This window comes from Ceratina calcarata, unplaced genomic scaffold (assembly GCF_001652005.2).
Source record: "Ceratina calcarata isolate Rehan_Ccalc_2016 unplaced genomic scaffold, ASM165200v1 scaffold127.2, whole genome shotgun sequence".
Lineage (NCBI taxonomy): Eukaryota > Metazoa > Arthropoda > Insecta > Hymenoptera > Apidae > Ceratina > Ceratina calcarata.
In genome coordinates, this window is record NW_017133727.1 from 865,660 (window position 1) to 886,495 (window position 20,836).

The 20,836-nt window shown below is 42.0% G+C and overlaps 1 protein-coding gene across 1 annotated transcript in view; it reads right to left on the minus strand.

Annotated features, from left to right (window-relative positions):
• The window catches only part of E23 (ABC transporter G family member E23), a 105,892-nt gene extending 85,199 nt beyond the window's left edge, over positions 1–20,693 (minus strand). Inside the window, exons 1-2 of the mRNA XM_018031364.2 lie at positions 19,804–20,693; positions 16,419–16,912 (exon numbers count right to left, since the gene is read on the minus strand). Coding sequence (XP_017886853.1) covers positions 16,419–16,531 — 113 coding nt within the window. The 5' untranslated portion in view covers positions 16,532–16,912; positions 19,804–20,693. The remainder of the gene's footprint in view (positions 1–16,418; positions 16,913–19,803) is intronic.
• Between the last annotated feature and the right edge of the window lie 143 nt (positions 20,694–20,836).

Sequence of the window (20,836 nt, forward strand, 5' to 3'; positions counted from 1 at the left end):
CGTCTACAGATATATGTATTAAATATTATTTGATACATTTTATCAATTTATCTATGGAATATCGCATTAAAAGTTGTATTAATGATACAACACTTGACTTAATAAAGGATCACTTAAAAAGTGAGATCCCAAGTAGTAAAATTGAAGACTACTAAAAGCATAAATCTTCCAATAACAGTACAAGTTCCTTAGAGTACAATTTTAATCCCATTACTATTTATAGTCTACGTTAACGATTCCTAAATCAAATGATTGAAGTTATGCCGATAATATCGTAATATTAAGCTCTAGTATTATGTCTTAATGATACCAGATATACCCGTGTATCTCTACAGGAAGACAATTTATATCGATCGATGTACATACCGATGTAACTGCTTTATGTACTCTGGTTAATAAATGAATAAAATCCACCTAATCATCAGATGAAACATTGTATTAATTATTATGTTAACCAGTACACGGGACATACTCTTTTGTATTTTCTTTTCATGCACGAGGAAATATCAACGAGCACTTTGATAATTGTTCATTTCGACAAACAAATATTGAAAAATCTGGGTGACATTCCCGTCCGATAGCACTGTCTCGAGAGAATTGATAAAGGGGTCAAGATCATCGATCATAAAGTAAACAGAAAATAAATTGTTTTCAATTCTACTTTTTGACAAGTCTAAAACACGTTCCACGACCATCCATCCATCCATCCATGGGACAACGCTCGTATCAACGAAAATAAAATAATCTTCGGAACATCGGAGGACACGTTGTTATCGCCCGGCCACGTTCGTACAAACGCTTAACACGTTTTCATTCAAAAAACCTTGCAGCACTGTGTCAACGTCGGATCCCAAGATATAATGAAGTTTTTTTTCGCGCACGTACTTCGTTCCAGATGCAGTACCGTCGTGAGGCGTGGCCTTGTGTGCAGAATTTTAACCGGCGATAAGTGCGAGGCGATAACCGGAATGAAAATTCCTCTCTCGCCCCGCGCCTCGCCCCCTCTCACCACCCCCTCGCTATCTTCCTCCGATGAGAAAAGAGAGAGAGAGAGAGAGAGAGAGAGAGAGAGAGAGACAGCGAAATTTCGCAAATTGTAATCGCCCCGTAAATCAAGTCTCTTTTGATTGAAAACAATATTCGTTTCCCGAGGCGGCGAGCCCTGGCCACGGCCCCACACGACCACATCGAGCTTGATTTATCAACGTGCTACTATAAATAATTAGCTGCCCGTTGACAGCATTCGCCACTTTCTAATTCCGTGCTAACGCGTTCTCCTCGACGTTTCTTCGATATTTAGAAGAAAACGCTAATTACTTAAGCGATTAGTAAAATTTTAAATATCTCACAAACTTCGAATATACAGTGAAGTCCATGAATATTCGTATAAAAATCGAATAACTTTTTCGATATTGGACTTGACAAATGAATTTTTCTTTAAATGTTAAAAAGATCAGTTTACAAAAAATTGAAGAAAATTGCGGATTTACAGAGAAAGAAACTAATAAAAATAGTTTCTTACAGATCTAAGAATGTTATAAATGCTTTCATTAAAATTCAGTATAAATTCATTTAATTACTTGATCGAACTGAAACACTTTTGGATCGACAAAACAGCATCTATAAAGTGTAGGAAATTCTAGTCTAACCGTCGTCCGATATCCTATCACGGTGAATCAGGCGACGATTAAACGAGAAGAGGCATGGTTGGCGAATATTGGAATTGTCGCGGCGCGTCGGAACAATGGCCTGGCGATTATTCCTCACCTCGGATCCGGATTAACCGTGCCGGAAATGAATTTCGTGGCGCAAGTCAACCCGCTTGGTTTCCAGGTAACTGTCACCAGTTTTATCGTTTCCATCGATCACCTCGATCGAACGATTTTTAATCACACGTTTCATGCATTTGTACAAAAATACATGTTACAAAAATGCATGTGCAAAATATATATTACTCTTTTTAAATGATAAAAATAATTTCAATATGTCTGTTTTTATTTATTATATTATTTCCTGTTATTATAATTTAGGTTCCTGGAAAATTTGTCAATAATAATTGTTACTTAAATCAGATTTTTTGAAATTGCTACCGTAAATGATTTACATATTCTATTTTAACGTCACAAGAAACTGAAACACTGGCATCGAAGTTTCTGAAGAATTTTTCTGAGCAAACTAATTGTTGTGTAAACATTTTTTAATAAATTCCACGATATCCCTTATAACGATAAATCAACGAATGCATTATTTTGCATGAAACTAACCAGGACCTACTAGAGGCATATGAATCGTGGAACATCAACCGGCAATTTTAGTTGCACAAGACGTCTTGACCAGACTCCTGAACGTCTTAATGACGCCGGAGATCGCGCCTCCGTCGTCGTAAACAAACGTTTTACGAGGCGCGCATGCATCATCGACTGAACTTTTAATAGTTGCCAGTCGGTGTCGTTGCAATAATCGTGTCACCGGTAACGTTTATTGCCTCCAGCTGGCCAGCTTTTAGGAACCGATCAGAAATTCCCTAACGTCAATTAAGACAGCCTCTCCGCGTGTCTTCCACGGACTGGAAACGCGTTCCCCAGGAAAATGAACACGCTCTTATCCGCGTGACGCAAACGATTTCATTTTCATCGCGTGGCTCTTTGCACGATCAAAAAATGATACAATCGAATTCCAAGACGAAAATGCATTAACATTTCTTGCTCCTATATATTTATGTGATTTTACATAATCTTGTATACTTCCGATATTAAGTAGTTTCTTGAATAAATTTTAAACCTTAATTACATCTAGATATCATTAATGTTATTTTATATTGACAGCATTTACAAACTTCTATAGGACAGTCTACTATATCTATTACTAGCAATTCTCATTTTTAATCGATGTCAAGAGATATACGACCTCGTTATCATGCGTTTTGTCAAAAATTCGTTCTTTCGCTGGTCGAGACACTTGGCTTGTGTGCACAGAGGCTTTTACATGCCGGAGACCGCCTCGCGCCCGTACAGAAATAGCCCGTCGTGTTATGCGGTCTATCGGCGTGCCACCGCTCGACGGACCGCTCGCTTTTCCCGCCGATCCTCGCCAAAGAGTCCTGCACCCCCCCCCCCCCCCACCGAACGATTTTCACAATTACGAAACAGAACCCATAAAACTGCATTTGCAATTCGTACACGATCGAAGAATTGGCATTAGTAACTCATTCTATTCGTCCGAGTGCCACTGACTCAGATCTTGCTAAATGAGAAAAACGATCGTACCGAGCGCGGTGAAAAAAGGTGTGAACAGTGTCGACCGATTTAAGCCGAGTTTTTCCACGACAAAACCAATATCCCGTTTAAAACGTTAATAACGATTGAGTTTCAATCAGAAAATGAGATCTCGTTTCACAGACGATGGGAGTTCTCTCGAGGATGCAAAAACTGTGTCGGCGGGAGAACGAGAGCGAGCGGAGCGTGGAAAATGTTACGGCACGTTCTCGGTACGGGCGAAAAAACACCGGCTAATCGGTTTAAATGTCTATCGACGGACAAATCGCGTCGTTGTTTCGCCGGGCTCAAAGCGACGGCATTGTGCGCGCCGTATTGAAACGCGCTGCGTGTATCGGACCGAAGAAACTGGGACGGCGACAACAGCGATAACAAAGAAGCCACTGGCTTTGCGAACGCATTTCATATTTCATGAACCTACTCTCCGAAATAACATCCGTAATTAACAAATATCCCAAACAATTATATTAATCATTCTTCTTTCAACAGTTCCGCGTTTATGCAATCGTACAAGTCAGAAAACTTTCGATCCTATGCGTTCGTAAGAATGTTTAGAAACTATGAACACTAATATACAAAAATACATAGAACATTGAAAAAGTCTCTTTTTTTAAATTGTAAAAACGACATGAACACGAAATTATGGAAAACGAGATCGGCGTTGATAAGAATTTTTTTAACTGACTACCACTGTGGACTTAGACGACGATTACACTGGGAAGAATTGGCGGATTGGATCCTGCACGAAATTGGTACCCGGATAAGTTTCGGTCGCGGAGCGCATAGGTATATGAAACGAGGGAGAAAGTTTCCATTGCTCGTTTCGAGCCCCGTAGAAGAAGGCGACGGACGTTGACGACGATGATAGAGGAAAGGAAAGAGAGACAGGCACGGCGCCGGTCATTGGCCCGTTTACGCAGGTATATACACCAACGCCTAACGGAGTGTACACGTCCGTGTTATGTACTTGCACTCGCCGAGTCAAGGATGCGATTTGCATACGGTCATCGGATGTCTCTCTACGTTCGCACCAGAGCCACACTGACGTCTGCTATTCCGCCTCTCTGTCGCTGGCCCGTTCATACGAATACGCACACGGAATAAAGTACGCCGCGCGTGTGCAACCGATAGAGATGGGATCAAGTTCAACGTCGAATCCGAGTCAATTCACGAATTCCGGTCAAAAATAATTCCAATAAGTTACTACCGAATTCCATGCATTTCGGAAAGCAATCGAATACTTGCCAAAGCAATTTATAGAAAAATTCTTCATGCGAGAATCGTTGGTAGATAGACTGCAGATTTTTGTATAAAATGAAATCCGAGAGGAACGTCGAGATAGACATTCTAAAACTAAAAGCATTATTCGCGTAACTGAATCTCTTATGCAACGTCAGGTTGGACAAATCCTATCGACGGAAGCGCAGGTATTGGAATGAGCTTGCGAAGTGGTCAGTCCCATCGCTTATAATCAGGTATGGGTGCGATCGGGCGTCTCTTTCACTCGCGCTTCACGCCGTAATCATAATGAGTCGCGCTCCCATGGCATTATTCTTCGCGACGCGTTTCTCCCCCGTTGGCTTCCCTCTTTCCTCGTTTACTTTCTTTTTCTTTACCGGTTTTTCGCTGCCAGTTTTCCACCGAGGTCTCTTCGAGTTACCTTACACTTTGGTGAATACATGTGCATCACCGTGCGAGAGAACTGGTACCTGACGATACCGATGGAAATTAAGCGATTTTTAATTGATCGAAAGATATTAAAGATAGGTAGTACAGAGCCAAAAAGAAATTAGCTAACTTCGCTTTCTCGACGGGGCTAATTAAATCGAAATTTAATACGCTGGCTACCCCGGTAAAGAATCATTAATGATACTCAGAACACGTTTTGACTTATCGAAGTTAAAAACTCGAGCGCAGATTCGATAACGGCACGATGATAAGGTGACTCGAATTTTCTGGTTATCGCGTTAATAGCTGGTGCCTTATGTCTGACATCGACCAATAGACATGATACAAAAAGTACTTGAGAAACTCTGAACTCCAATTTTTGCCAACTCGTGTCGTAAAGCTATTTTTATCTCTTGAAACGAGATCACTACATTTTATACATTCATAGAAAAATGGTACAGGCAGTGAATATAAAGGATATGTTTGGCATATTGAAAAATATAGGAAATATAAAAATTTGAGTGCCTGTCAATATCTAAAAGAAATGTCTATTTAGAATGCATTTTTGAAACTGATACCCTGAATGTTTTATTTTCGATGAAAATTCCCGGTCCGGGGATTACAATTGATAAGACCAGAAGAGAATTAGACGTTCGGAGGCTTTCAAAGCTCGAGACAGGCTCGCAGCAGATGCACCAGTGTGGGACGAGAAGCGAGAGACAATTTTAGACGCGAGACCGAATTTAACGGCATCGCAGCGTGATATCGTAAATCGGCTCGAAAGCTTCGCGGCTCTCGCGACATGATTTCATCCTCCCGCTCCCGATACGGAATCGCGAGAACACCAGGGACCCGCGACTGAAAATAATCGCCCGACGCATCTCGCGCAAAACAGGAAATGTACCACAATAAACGAAATTAATATAGATGAAGCATGCGACGCATAAATATAAATGAATAAATATAAACCATGTATAATACTACGAACTACATTTACTCTCGGAGTTAGCGAAGAGGAGTGGGATAACGCGAGACATATAATTAAGAGAGTTCTCCATTCACTCCTCGCTTAATTCGCGGACGATTATCGGTGATTACGTGTACCCAAAATTACTATTTCGCTTAACTTAATATCTACCTCGTATAGCTCAATCTGACGATCACTCCCTATTTCCAGAAATTCAAATCTTCAAAAACGTAGAAAAGAAGAAAGAGAAAGATGAGCAAAACTCGACGACCGACGACTCCTAAGTCCGACCACGAAATATCTCGAGTGGAAAACGTTATGATAAATGGCAAATACGAGTGGCCAATGGCAGAGCGCTATCGTTAAACGCGAAGAGGCAATATCCAGAGTACAGTCAATCAGATAAGAGGTGTTAATTTGGAATGGCACGCGACGATGATTGACGATAAACCGATGGATACGCGAAACAGATTTGGCGGGAGAAACGTGACTTCCGTTCGGCCTCCGTACGCGAAACGTCCTTGGGCCGGTTCTCCGTCCCGTTTGCTCCTTCTGGTTCCGACCGCGGAACTCGAAACGGAAAGCGCACCTACTTAGGCACCGTGCAACAACGACCAATAGATAACTATAATAAACTCGCCACGGATGCGTGTGACGTAGCTCGCGTGAGGTAGGTCGGCGTCCTGCTCGGTGGAATCCCTCCGGAGTACTCCTATTCCGAACGAGACGCGATACCCAGAGCTTATCCGATTCACGCTTTATCTCGACTGCCTCAAACCTTTTAATCTCGTCTTCGTCCTCGCCGATTATTAAACCACAGACTCTCGTATCAATTCGAAAAACGTATTTCATATTGAAATTTCCATTATACGCAGTGTTTACATTTTCAGCAGAAATCCACTGATAATTCCCATTCATGTCCCGATGCCCTGCTATCTAATCTTCCTCGATACAACAATACGGTCATATTTTGCTGTTCATTATTCCATCTGCTTATTATTCTATATTTTACTTTGCTGTTATCTCCCGAACCGAGCCGAAACGCTTCATGTAGACCATAGCATGAATAAAAACATAGTACGTGTTTTGAAAAATACGGAATGCATAGAAAAAGGAGGTTTGGTCCTGCCCGCCGGCCGAAGGCTGATTTTTCTGCTTGGGAGTCAAGACTAAACGCGCATACATGTATAATAGTGTTCCGGCGAGATCCCTATCCGGCGTACGCGCGTGTCCGGTCGACGAACGCGTCCCTCGACCGGACGAGTTATTAACCATAAATTTGTTCCACGGCCTGCTCGGTGAATAAGAAGCGCCTCGAACAAAAGACAACCGGCATTGTTCGGCTGCACCTTGTGATTTTCAGCGGGGCTCCCGCGGCTCGTTTTTCTGCAGCCGGTTTGCGGGGCCCGTGACGTGACGTGATTCGTCTTAAAACGAGGCATTTGCATTCCTCCCCTGGTCTCTCGTGATTTAAGAAGGGAATACTAAACGCTCCACCAGCCAATCGACACTCGTACGAATTCGAAACCGTTCCATCGACTCGTTAGGACGCGAGAAACATCGTTTCGAATTCACCACCGATCATTCATTTTATAACGTGGCCCGGCGAGAACTTCATCGTTCAATGACGGAAGTTCATTAAATGAATTTTTGTCCGGTTCCATAATAAAATTAATAGCTGTACGTACATCAGATGATTTTAATGACTCACTACATATATATAAAAAGAGAATGTGTACGTGCCAGTGCGTCTCTGGCGAGGCGTAGAAACGAGAATCCGAGACGGTAGAAGTCGCGTGAGGCAGGTCAGTCGTCCTCGGCCATCGAGAATGATTCATTTTTCAGAATGCGCCCCTCTTCATCGAGGCATTCGCATGCCTCACGCTCGCCTCTTTCGCGAATCGTTCCTTGCCAATCTACTACGTGTCCCCCCCCCCCTCTCTCTCTGTCGTTTATTTCTTTAAGGTGAACCTTTTTTCAGAGGGATTCGTGACATATCGTGGCCTTCATTTTAAGCCATTTTCAGTCCAGTGAAAGTAAGAGGACAATGAAGAATTCGAGAAACAAGTGGAACGACTGCGGCCAACAAATTTCCCAGTCAGATAGAAAATGGTAGCAATAGAAAGAATCCATTCATATCTAATTTTAAGATAATTTCAATCTAGTAAAAGACCAGAGAAGTTAAACGATTGCAATGAAGAAATATAATCGTTTCCCAATAAAAAAAAAAATAGTAGTCGCAGCAAGAATTCATTTGAGCCTGATTTTAAAACATTTTCAATCCAGTGAGAGATCAAACAGGTTAAACGATTGCACTGAAGGAGTTATGATCATTTTCCAATCGAATGGAAAATCGTAATGGCAGTAAGAGGAATTGGTTTGAGGCGACCGTGGATGGGCGTACCTTGGATTCGTTTCTCCGATGGTCACTACGGATGATACCGCTTGATTACTCGGAATTTTAATAGTTTTGTCAAGCGAGTGAAGGGTACCGGGAATGATTTCTCTCGTGAGAGTGACACTGACCCGCTTCGCAGCAATTCGTCCCGTTAGAGAGTGATTTTCTTCGTGGAAAAACACAATTTATAATATTCTAAAAATATGTTTTTCAACACTTTATACACCTTTCGTATCAATTCATATGACAAAAGAAATCTTTACCGAATCATATCAAAACATGTTCCAAAAATTGACCAAAAAACGTCCAAATTATAATGTGCGTAATTAAACCGCAGATTTCTATAGAAACCGAAATTCCGGAACGTTTCATACTACATATCTTTGCAATAGAATCTAATTATAATAAAAAGGGACAGGTACACGACGCAAACAGCTGTATCATAAATAACGAAAAAACGATCACGCGTGTATCAAGTGTTAATATCGTAATAAGTTTCCTCGATAAATCTTCCTGTAGCAATCGACGAAGAGTGCCAATGATAGGATATAATAACAACGAATGAAATATACCCCGGGTTGAATAAAATCATCAAGAGAATTGAACAGCGTCGATTCCTTATCTAGATCAAGAACTGGATCCTCGATATAATAATTCGCGGGTCGAGAACGGTCCTTGAAGCTCGCGAGACGTGAACGCGCGGCCCGAGTGGCAAGTACATTGTAGAGAACGCGACCGGACTTCTGATTACGGAGGGGATCCGATGCGAGGGAATAAATAGAAACGGAGTGGGTAATGCAGGTTCAAGAACGGGCCTGATCGCATCGAATTTATATGCATTTACGCGAGCCGGGCAGCTGCGAATAGGAAACAGTGTGTAAACAAAGCGGCGCCCCACTTTATTGGAAACTTTCTGCGAATAAAAGTTCAAAGAAAATGGGAATGGCGAATGAAACCGAGGTTCTTTTAAACCCGAGAAAAGTATTGATTTCTCTGACTGACTCCAATTATATAATGCTAAATTCGTCTTATCAGTTTTGAGACAGGTGGAAAACGTCACTCCAATTCGTAAACTATTATATATATAATAGATCGCAAATAGAAAAATCAGAGATAATGCCCAGACGAAATACGTATGACCATGACGGAAGAATATACGAGGTATGACAATGAGTCTGCATAAAATTCGACGGACGCTTCGGGTTTTCAACTATCTAACAATGCGTCTGTGGAGTTTCGAAACAACGTGCCCGACGGGGAGAATCGATTTTCGATGAAACTACAGACGCCGTTCAAACGGCTCGTTCTAGCTGATCTCTCGAGTGACAATTCAGAAATGCCCAATTGAATTACGGCTTCAGCCTCAACGATCCTTCAGATAAAACGTTGCACTCCTGCCGACGATAGCGTCGTGCCGATTATTTACCACGGAAAATTATTCTTTGAGTTTAGTACTAGTTTCGACAAACGTTGTTAGTAGGCACGCGGGCAGCTATTACGAGTCTCGTACCTTGGAGTATTTATAACGTAGAAATTATAGACTCTGACACGAGCGATGGTTAATAAATCATTCAATTACTATTCCCATTACCAGTTGAACACGACTGACTCTTTGCATTCATATTCAGGCGACGCTTAGAAATCAAGTTATCACGCGAAAATGATCTATCGAGAGATAAAATACTGTGCAATTATCAAATTGCAGATGTGATGCATCAATAGAAATACGGAATGTGCAGGAATCATAACACACACAGTTGCATATCAACATTCTTGGAAGGGAAAAGAAATATCAATATATATTGAAAATTCGTATAAAAATCTGCAGTCGAATTACAAGCGGATCGGAGATAAAAGAACGTGTCAGAAATTTTGATAATATTATTTCTCAACTATTGATGTTGAAAAACTTGCGAGCATCGAAAGAGCAGGGATGAACGAACTCGAGGAATGTCGGATGTGAATGAACTTCTCACGCGTTTGCCATGAATGAGTGTTTGGAGTAGCGTAGAAGCAGGGATCGAGTGGCTGTTTAGGGTTGAGCTTCGGTTTCAAGTGAAACCTGCGTTGGAATTACATTCTAAGAACCGCGGAGCGTTCACCTTAATAGTTACATCAAACCTTTCATATCAGACTTCCACTGATCATTCTCTCTTACGTTCCTTCCTGTTTCGTCATATTAAACGAGCTCATTTAAACGCGATCTCGACGCAAGGACAATTAATAATTTTTAGATGTTATTTCCGATCAATTTTTTATTTTCAATTTTCTGCGATATCAAGTTTTTTTTATCAGTTTTCCGTTGCGAATTGAAAGCACACTCAGAGGAGACGGAGCACGATGCAAGCGCGTGAGACATCGTTCCGCGTTAAATTAGACGCGAAGCTGATAGGCTATTCAAGGCCTTCGTAGACAGCGAAGGAGAATAGCGCATTTTTCTAGGCTATTGATTGCGTCTACCGAATATAGGGTAATATTCAATCTACTTAATGGCACGGTTGCCTGCGTGCACCGTCCTCGATTTCATCTCACCGTCTCGGAATACCGGGCCCCGCCGCCTCTTTTTTCGTTCCACTTTTCCACCTAGGCAAAATATACTCGCACTGCATAGTTTTTTCCATACCATCGGGGAAAACACGTTTTCCTTCCACGATCGTTATCGATAGACTCAGACGAAACGCGTTCACGGTAACAGTTTTAAAAATCCGATTTACGTACAATTGAAATAGTACGTCGTATCAAAATGATATATCATCAAGAGGGCTCAAAATCTGCGGACTGATTATTATCGTTTAATTGGATTTCTCGAGGTATACAAGAATTTGGAAAGTTTCGTCAGAGACGGTGTCAACTGCGTTATATCTTACACGAGCGAATATTGGAAACTGCATTAATTAAAACAATTTCCCCGGACTTGTGCCGTAAAGTATGTTCTTACACGGAATTGCAGAGCCGATAAGAGAACTTTGTCGCGGTCGCAAATGGGTTATTTCCCGTAACGTCGTTCCGAATGTAAATAGTTTACAATCATTTTCTAATATTGTGTACATAAGTGGCCTGGTATGCCGGTGCCTGAAACTTGTTTATCAAGGTATCCAGACTTGAATACCTCAGAATTTTTCATCGGCGAATAACATATTCAAAAGGTCTAGCGCATTTATTGCCGCCGCGTGATTTAGCGGCGTCGAGATAACGAGTTGAATCAATATGAACAATTTTCAAAACAACTCGGAAATAAACGAACCGCTTAAGCGCATTTTCAGATTTCAGCGCGTTGTCAGACTGTCCAAATCATAAAATTCCAATATTATTCGAAACCAAGAATAATTTTCAAAATAAATCCTCACTCGCGATTTCTAAACTCAATAATTGCACTAAATATCGCAAGTATTTTTACACCCGATGTAAAAGCTTATTGCTTATTCACCTCGCAGAAATCTCAGCACATTTTGAATCTACGTAAAATGCATCCTAACTGGTACACTTGCCGTTTTTAAATACCGCAATTATTTCTACACACGATATAAAAGTTTACTGCTTATTCGTCTGAACACAGTTTGAATCCACGTAAGATGAAGTACCTCGAGTGGTACACTGATCTAATCATTGGAAGGTTGAAGCGGAGCTGTCCGGGAGATATCGATAAAAGTTGCACGTTCGAGTTTATGCAAACGGGCAGCATGAAAGGTGATGGGCTCGGGAGAAGGCGACGAAGAAAGGAGATCATGTTTTGAATGCAACGTTGTGAGGAGTAACGCGCAGTGCCGTACCTGCGAGAAACCCAGTTATCGAGAGACTTTTATGGAGAGGTCGCGGCTGCTACGCCAGCGAAACGCGTCCTTTCCAACTACATACAAGAATTCCACACTGCGCAGTGTGAATAATTCAACTGTCCCTTTATGCATTTTCATTTTTCCTTCCTTAAACCTATTCACGATATTTTAATGGCCGTATTATCGTCAGACCGCAGGCCTTCGTGAAGTAAAAATTCATAATTCAGATCCAGCAAGTGAAATCCAAATAAGAATTTCCTTTAAATTTTCTACATCTCCCGTCCAATACTTAACGTCAAATATAGTAATAAATAACAGAATCACTATGAATCATAAAGAAAACCTTATTACTTCGCTTTTAGATTTTGTACATCGTGATTGAAATGGTAGTTTGAGAACTGTGGATCAAATGCTCGAGGAGGAAAGAAAGAGTGGATCGAGGCCTGATCGGTTTTCGAAACGGGCCGTGAAATCGAGCACGGTTTCCAACGATCGATCTCGCGGCTCTGACTAATTCCGTCGAATGAATCATTCCATCCACTCTCGAAAGAACACGGCCAAAGTGCATTGCACCGTACCGAATTGAACTTGAATCCCCGACGCTCTGCAGTTGCACTCGCTGAGATAACACGCCGTTTCTTTATATAGTTCGCCTTTATGGCGTTACATAACCACCCAAAACCCTTACAGTCTCATTATCGCTCGCGACGAAACCGTTTCATCTGATATTTCGATTTCACACGTCATATGTAGAAATCTTCTAAAAGATCATTTGATCAAAATGTTTAAAACAGTTATTTCCTTAGAAGGCCCAAAAGAATATACAGACTTTTTATAATAACTGTTCTGATATACTTTTACCGCAGGGATTCGATCGAAAGGAGTATAATATGATTTGGAAATGAAAGTCTTCTCTCAAAGGAGAGTAGAGGTGGTTGAAAATTTCAAATTTCCCTCGGCTGGTCTCGTGAGGATAAATTGACAGGGACGAGAGACACTGTAAGTAACCAGTAAGTCTTTACACGAGAATATACATTATTATGCATAAAGCATACCGTGTGTATAGATATACATTATTTCCATCTAACCCAGAAACCAGTGTCGATCGAAAGAAAAATCGCTGGTTTCTCCTCGGAAGAAAACTCGAGTCTTCTGTCTCGAGATGAAACCGTTCCAGTTTCCCATGCTTGACCCACTCTTTCATGGGAAGGGAGCGTGATACGAGAGACGCGTGTGCCGCACGCTCGCGTTCTCCTTATCGGCCAGCCGCGGGGCCTGGACCGGTCCCGAAGGAAGAAAAGCTAACAAGGACTTCGTACACGCTCTGGGTTTCGATTCGATTTTCTAAACTAGAAGTTGGCAACGAGTCAGATGAGATAACGTCGCCTTTCATCATTTTGATTGAAATCATAAAAGCTGTGCTCTCTTTGATACTTCAATTCTGTATAATAATTAATGTTCTTGAAAACTGAGACTCTAGAAATGCGCACGTGATTTAATAGAGAAAATGAATGAAACGGAACTAACTTTCTACATAATAATCACATAGAAACAATATTTTCAAGTGCTCAGAATTAAAAAATGCAAACATAATTCAATAGGAAACTTGTATTACAAGAAACTGGCTCCAATGTCGTACACAGCGAAGCAGTATTTTGATCTGAGGCTCGGCAGATACAAAAATAATTGAACAGGAAAGTGAACAAGCGTTCTTCATGAAGTGTACTGATTGGTCGGTAGCCAGGGGACTGATAATACTCGAGATAAAGAGAAAGTTATCATTATACAGAATCGTCGTTTATACAGAAAGAAACAATAATTTACGAACGCGTTCGTTGAAAAATCAAAGACTAAGAACCCGGGTGATAACAAGCTTTTGAACAGGCTGTTTTTTATTTCTCCTTTATTTACAAGACGGTCTTTCGGTATCAGCGCGTCGTGCGTTGACACCGATAAATAATCGCCCACTAATCGCGGTCCTCTTCACATTCTCAAGACATGATTACGTACTAACGAGACAGTTTTTTTCTCGAGTCACATTCCAGAAACATCGGAAAGCATTTGCATCATACAATTAATAAATATTAGATGAAATAATGTTTTATATAAGTACAGTAATTGTAACGTTCGATACGATATCTGATATAACGTTTCGTGGAACGATCGATGCCTGAGAATCGGCAATGAACAGAAGAATTGTGCGTCGTTGCCAGTCTCGTGTAAATGCGCTCGATTTCGAAAGGAAGGAAAGGGTAATCGATACGTTGAAACGCTTTCGAAATACGGATACAGAAGCGAAGAAAGCCTCGGTGCGGTTCTCTTCGCGGTGTGGATTATCACCTCTGCGATCTGCGCATCCGGCTTCACCGAATTCTACTTTCTTTTCTCTTGAAAAGAGTAAACGCAACAGGAAGAGTTCGTAATTAGGGTACTCGCGTTCCATATCGGATTTCCCTTTTGCGACAAAAAGAAAAATCAATCGGAATAACCCGATTGTTGAATACGGTAGTTATTTCGAAGTTACGAAATCTCGAAAAATTTCCAAATCTTTATAAAGATCTATGTTAGATTACAAAGATAAAATAGTATATTTGAATTCTGAAACGTCTAAGGAAATGACATCATTCCTATGGAAATCCTGTGAAAGATACACGGCGAACCCTCGAAAGCCGAATCACTATAAGAATTCCGGAATCCCCACGGACAATCGTACAATCCCTAAAACCTACAGAATCCCTGCGTGAAGCTCTTGAATCAAGACCTAATCTCACCTAACACCGAATTATAACGTTCCGAATGTATAATGAAAATCTTAAGTGTCATCTCGCCAAAAGTGCTTAAAAATACGGTTTTCTCCACATTCCATATCTACTCGCGTTACAAAGCATACGTTAATACAATGATCAAGTCTATTAATAAACACAACATTCTGTTCCATTCCTCACTGCAATTTCCCAGCAGACTAGAACTGTAGACTCTGCTCGAAATTCTGTATACCAACCAAAAGTGAACCGCGTATGCAAATAAAGGTTTAGGCGTTATTAAAACGAAAGTGTTGATCGAACGGCGCGGAGGGAACAAAAGGAGCGATGAAAACAAACACGTGCACAAACAACGAGCGCGATGTGTCGACGCTCGTTAAAATCGGGCGACGACAAACAACCGCGTTCGTTATAAATAAATTTTGTCGAATGGAAAGACAAAGAACGAGGGGAATCGTAGATAAGAAAATTGAATGATAGAAAAATGGGAGAACTGATCAAAGCGGAAGAAATGAATTTATCTGTCTTAATTTAAATATTCTATAATCACAGTTCCTGGTTTATTTAGATGATAAAATTTAAATTGATTTTACACAGATATTATGTATTATGTTATTATGTAGCATGATCAAAAACTCGTGAAATATCGATGGCGACAGGACGACACGAGATAGTTTATGAATTCTCGCCGAATTTTATTGCACATCGCCGTCAAGATTCGCCGACGTATTCAATGATATATTTTTTTACGACACGAATAGATAAGGGGCGAACGCGTCTGCTCGAGCTTCTTTCGAAAGAAATCATCGACTGTATCAGTACGATAACAAATGTACCAGGAGACAAAAGATTGTTACTATTTTTTCTTGTTCACTCTTTGTGTGCTAAGTCATCAGCTGCATTCCGTAATTGGAAACTTGGGATTGATGCAAAAATTGAAAGAAGACCGAACAAGGTTTGTAAGATTCGCAAGTTTAAAATTAGAATTCCACAAATATGATAATGACGTTTCCTTTGGTACGTGACATGTTAACGATTACGGGGAACGCCGATGTTTCTTACTTTAAATTCTCAGAACTTCGATTTCGATTTTCTTTAACTTGTACAAAATCTAATCGATGTACTATCGTTTCGTAACATGTACTGTCCATTCACAGAGAACGGAATTTATTTGAAAGAAAAACGTGGCAAGTAATCTCCCACTATAGTTGTTAACCACTCGACCTACCAACAGTTCGTGTACAGAATGTATCGTATTTTTACATTCTAATGCAATTTAGTGGTACCTCAGTTTGGTAGAAAAATAGTAAACGTATATTTGAACATTGAGCCTAGCTTTAAAGTCGATCGAGAACTGAAAAAACGATGCATAGATTTATTACTATTGGGTTGGCAACTAAATGATTGCGGATTTTAGATAAGAAATCGACAAACTCCGCAATTATTTAGTTAACCCAATATTTTCACGTCATGCCCCAAAGGGGAGACCGACACAATAAAAATCAGGTCGAGAATCCCTTTCCCAAGGCGTATGATAGGTTCAATGTTAAAAGAGGAACAAGTGAAGGTAATTACCTGGGAGCATTGATGATCGGTCGGCCCATTGCCCGTTGCTGGCGCTTCTCGTTGCTGGGAAGGCGCAGGTAATCTTGGTCGCCAAAGAGGAACAGATCCTTTGAAATAATCATGTCCACCGTGTGGTTGCCGGTTATAGCTGCCCGCCTCTCCGTCTTATCTTTATCTCACTGCCGAACCACGGGCTGTACAACGCACCACGACGTCAAACGCGACGGAATATCCTCACCCAAGTCCCGCCACCGCGACACGTCCGACTCGATCACCGACGGCGACGATTCACCTCCGCGATTTGCTTGCCCGTCACCAAACGAACATGTTCGCCAGCTGTACCCGCGACACTGAGACAATTTACCGTCGAGGCACCCGCGAGCAAGCATTAAGTCCGGGTAAAGTTTAAAACGGACCAATCGAGATGACGACGTGACGGTCTACTTTGTTAGAAATAACGCGCGACACGTCTTCTCCCTCTTTGGTAGAATCACTGATGAAAGCTGGAATAAAACAAGGTGAATACCTTCATTAATTTTACATATATAATGTGAACATTGCAAATACTAAATCCGTCAAATGGGAGCACGTATACATATATAAAATAAGTCAGTCATTCTAGTATCAAGTGTCAATAATTTAAAATACAGTCAACGTGATTTTAATGCAAAAATAGGAACCCTAATAATGCAGTACCGTTTTTAAGAGAGAAAGGTCTTATCGCGGTGAGACATAGTTGATTTACAGAACGAGGAAAATGTACGCGTTATTGTTCCGAAAAGCGTGATTCACCGTTGCACCGCGACGCCGAAACGACCTATTGTAGTCCGTAGGTATTCCAAACAAGCCCCGCGGAACGTAAATAAAAAAAATCCTACCAACATTTCCCACAACGCGACGATTACAGGTTCCGAGCGGTAGCGACGACAAACGAGAATTCTGAAAATGCGAAATGCGAGGTGCGACGAAATCGACAAACGACAGATTCCTCAGTTCCTCGAACAGATCCTATCAAGTTCTCATCATCAATGATGATGCGAGACATCATTCGCTTGCCAAACATTTAGTATTAACGTTTGCGAAGATACGTGTAATACTTACGGTTTACCTATTTCTGCCCCACGTCGCTCAATCGACTTCCGAATTCCTGGCATAATCCGAATCGCCGCCATTACGCGTACACTCCGGCCTAGCCACCGGCCCGGTTATTTATCGTCGAGATTTGTCAGCTGTTTACGCGTTCGTAAGGAAAGACGAATACGGCAGGGATCAGGTTGTCGCACGGTTCGAAACTGACGAGGTAAATCGAGCGGACGCGCGCGGAACGCGGGGACGCTCGTCCCATATTTACATCGCGCCAATTTTCACCCACCAACTGTTAAGCATTAGTCACAGATGAGTGGCTCGCCGCGCGAGAAGACGCCTCGCGGATGAGCTTTGAATTTCATACAGACAGCTAATTAAACGAGTCGGACTCGCACAGTTTTCAAATGCTTCAACTGACATCGCTTTCGTTTTACGGCCTCGCGCGCCAAACTTCACACGAATTAACTAACTAAGGCAGTTGTTACCTGAATTTGAAAAAATTACTTGTATATTTCGTTCTCTCATACGCATGATGCGAATCATAGATAAGATTCGAGTTTAGCTTGGAACGGATACTTTCAAGAATTAGTGAGGCGACTCATGACCATCTACTCCAGCATTAGTACTCGTTAAGAAAACAGTTTTCCTTTTTATCACTACTTAGAGTCGACGCGGTGTCGTCGAAATTTTGAAGAAGATATATTTAGCGACGAGTGCCATCAATGAGAGCATACACGATGATTAAGAACAATTATCTCATCGCGAATAGTACGTTCCATGTCACGGGTGCAATGATCTCGGTTCATCAAACGGCGAGATCAATGAACATGACCGGTCGATGACTACGAGTGAGATTATCATTCCGAATCTCAATAACCGTCGCCTATTCGATGATCGAACTACTCATTAAAACACACGCTTATTGTCTCGCCTTAAAACGACTTTCCTTGGAGAAAAGTGATCGACTTGATCCGTTCGTACGGTACTAATTGATCACGGGAATCGCGCGAACGAAAACACGTATTTATCCTGATTTACTTGATTAGAATACACAAGTCAACCGGTTGGATATGTTCCAAAGCGCAGTTGTTCCTTTCAACGCTACAACCGTCCGACCTAATCGGTGTTTTCAGGCAACGAAAATCAGACGTGAGCCTAATTGAAATAACTACCAAAAACACGCGTCATAATCCTCAACGATCAGCATCCCTTGTATCGATTCCACGAATTAATATACTTCTCATTGAATTAACGCGAATCCCGATATCTCACATAGTCTATATTTAAGCTATCGCAATCTCTTTCAGTTGCCGGTCTTATTTCAAGCTTAAATAGTTCGAATTTGAAGATATGAGTGTAATGAGGGTATAGAAAGAACAAGAAAGATAAGACGTCAACTCATACTCGTGGCAAAGTCTGCCATTCGTTGATTAGATTAAATTAGAAAGGTTCGTGAACTTAACGAACAAAGCGGTAAAAGGAATTTCCTACCCAGAACTGAAAAAATTAGATGGGTGGTTTTAATTAAGTCGAACGCGCTTCTTCAATTTCCGAAGTGCTTGAGATATGCATAGGAATAAAAGATTAACCGCGGTGAGAAACCCGGTTAATTAAATACTATTACGAATATGCGATATTTTATAATTGTTGATAAGGTCAGCGTATTGTTGATAAGGTCATTACAAATACGACGTACATACGCGTCCTTCGCTCGTTCGTCCTCGAACGTGAAACAGCCAATTTTTAATGAGAAAATATCTGGCGTTCATCATCCTGTAAAATATGCTACGTGACTTTCTTGCGTAGGTCAATTCCCCCGAGCGTGTTTGTGCTTTCGACCTCCCGAATGTTACGACGAACAACTGTGTTACGGTATTAGTCTTATAGAAGAATGAAAGAACATAGTAGATGTTACGCACTTATGGGATATTTGTGAAGATAAGTACATAACACTTTTCTTTACGTGTGATAAAGTATGTACGAGAAAACAGCGATTGCAGTGAATGACCCTACGCCCTTGATACATCCAAAACGCGTTTGCACCGGAGCTATCTTACGATACGACGAAACCGGAAAAGAATTAGGTCGATATCGAGGGTTCTTTTAAAGTAGCGTGTAAAAGCATCGCGATAACTATCAAACGCTTCCGAGAATTTCGGAGATATTCGAGACGCCGTCTCGACGTAGTTTCGGACGTGTCTATCGAGATCAGCGGGAGGCTAGCCCTCTGATTTTATGGGTTTGGGAATAAAAAGAGAAGGGAAACAGAGCTTTAGAATGCGGTATTATAAAGTCGAGAGGTACTCACGTAAAAAGCACGAAAGATTCCGGTTGTTCCTCGTCGTTATCAGGACTCTCGATCGGGGTGTGCGTCCTCGATCGCGGAGAACCCGGAGAGAGAGAAAAGCTTCAGTAGGTCTCGAGCCTCGTAGCCGGTATCTCCGGGCCAGTCGTCCTCGGCGTCGTCCTCCTCGTAGCTCCTGTCACACATGCACTGTGCATCGGCCACGAACATGCGGCCATTGCGCGGCACGCAGTCAATGAACCCGCATTGCTTTTCACCGGGAGTCTTCGCTTTTTTTTCCCTCTTCGCCTGAGCCCCGCGCACGCACTATCGCCGGTCTCTATCCGCGGATCTTCGGCCGCGCACTCACGACATATATTCCGGTGGCGGTTTTGCACGAGGAACACCCGACCCTCCCGGTGTCACTGACTCCCTTTTGCCTCTTCCTGCGCCGTGTCGTCGTCGTTGTCTCTCTCTCTCTCTCTCTCTCTCTCTCTCTCTCTCTCTCTCTCTCGCCTCTCCTCCTGTCTCTGTGCATGTATGCGCACGCGCGCGTTGCACTTCTCTCTTCGCACGTGTATGTATACGTCGCGACGAAAATCCCTCTCCGGCCCTCTTTTATTTTTCTCTTTATTTCTCTCTTCGTACCTTCGCACGGTCGTTCACTGACCCGCTCTTTCTCTCTTTCTCCGTTTTCAACACGCGACACCGATATTTCGTCCGTATTTAGTGTATCAAATGACGGAATCGAGAAGTCTTGGACACGATCGCGATAAGGGATCACGCGTACGTTGTTGTATCACGCGCACTTGGCACCCGGACTGACTAGTCGCGGTATCGCAGTCTCGTGCTAATGTAGAAGTTCGACCATAGGTTCGCGACGCAACACTCGCGGCGGTCGGTTACGGACTGAATCGTACGCTACTCGCCTCGCGCTCGTGTATTGTCGGGAACGTCCCTCCCTAACCCCATCCGACCTCCCTCTCTCTCGCTCGTTCTCTTTCTCTTCCCCCTATTTACTTCTCTCCGCGGTGGCTATCAGCTCGTGCCAGACCCC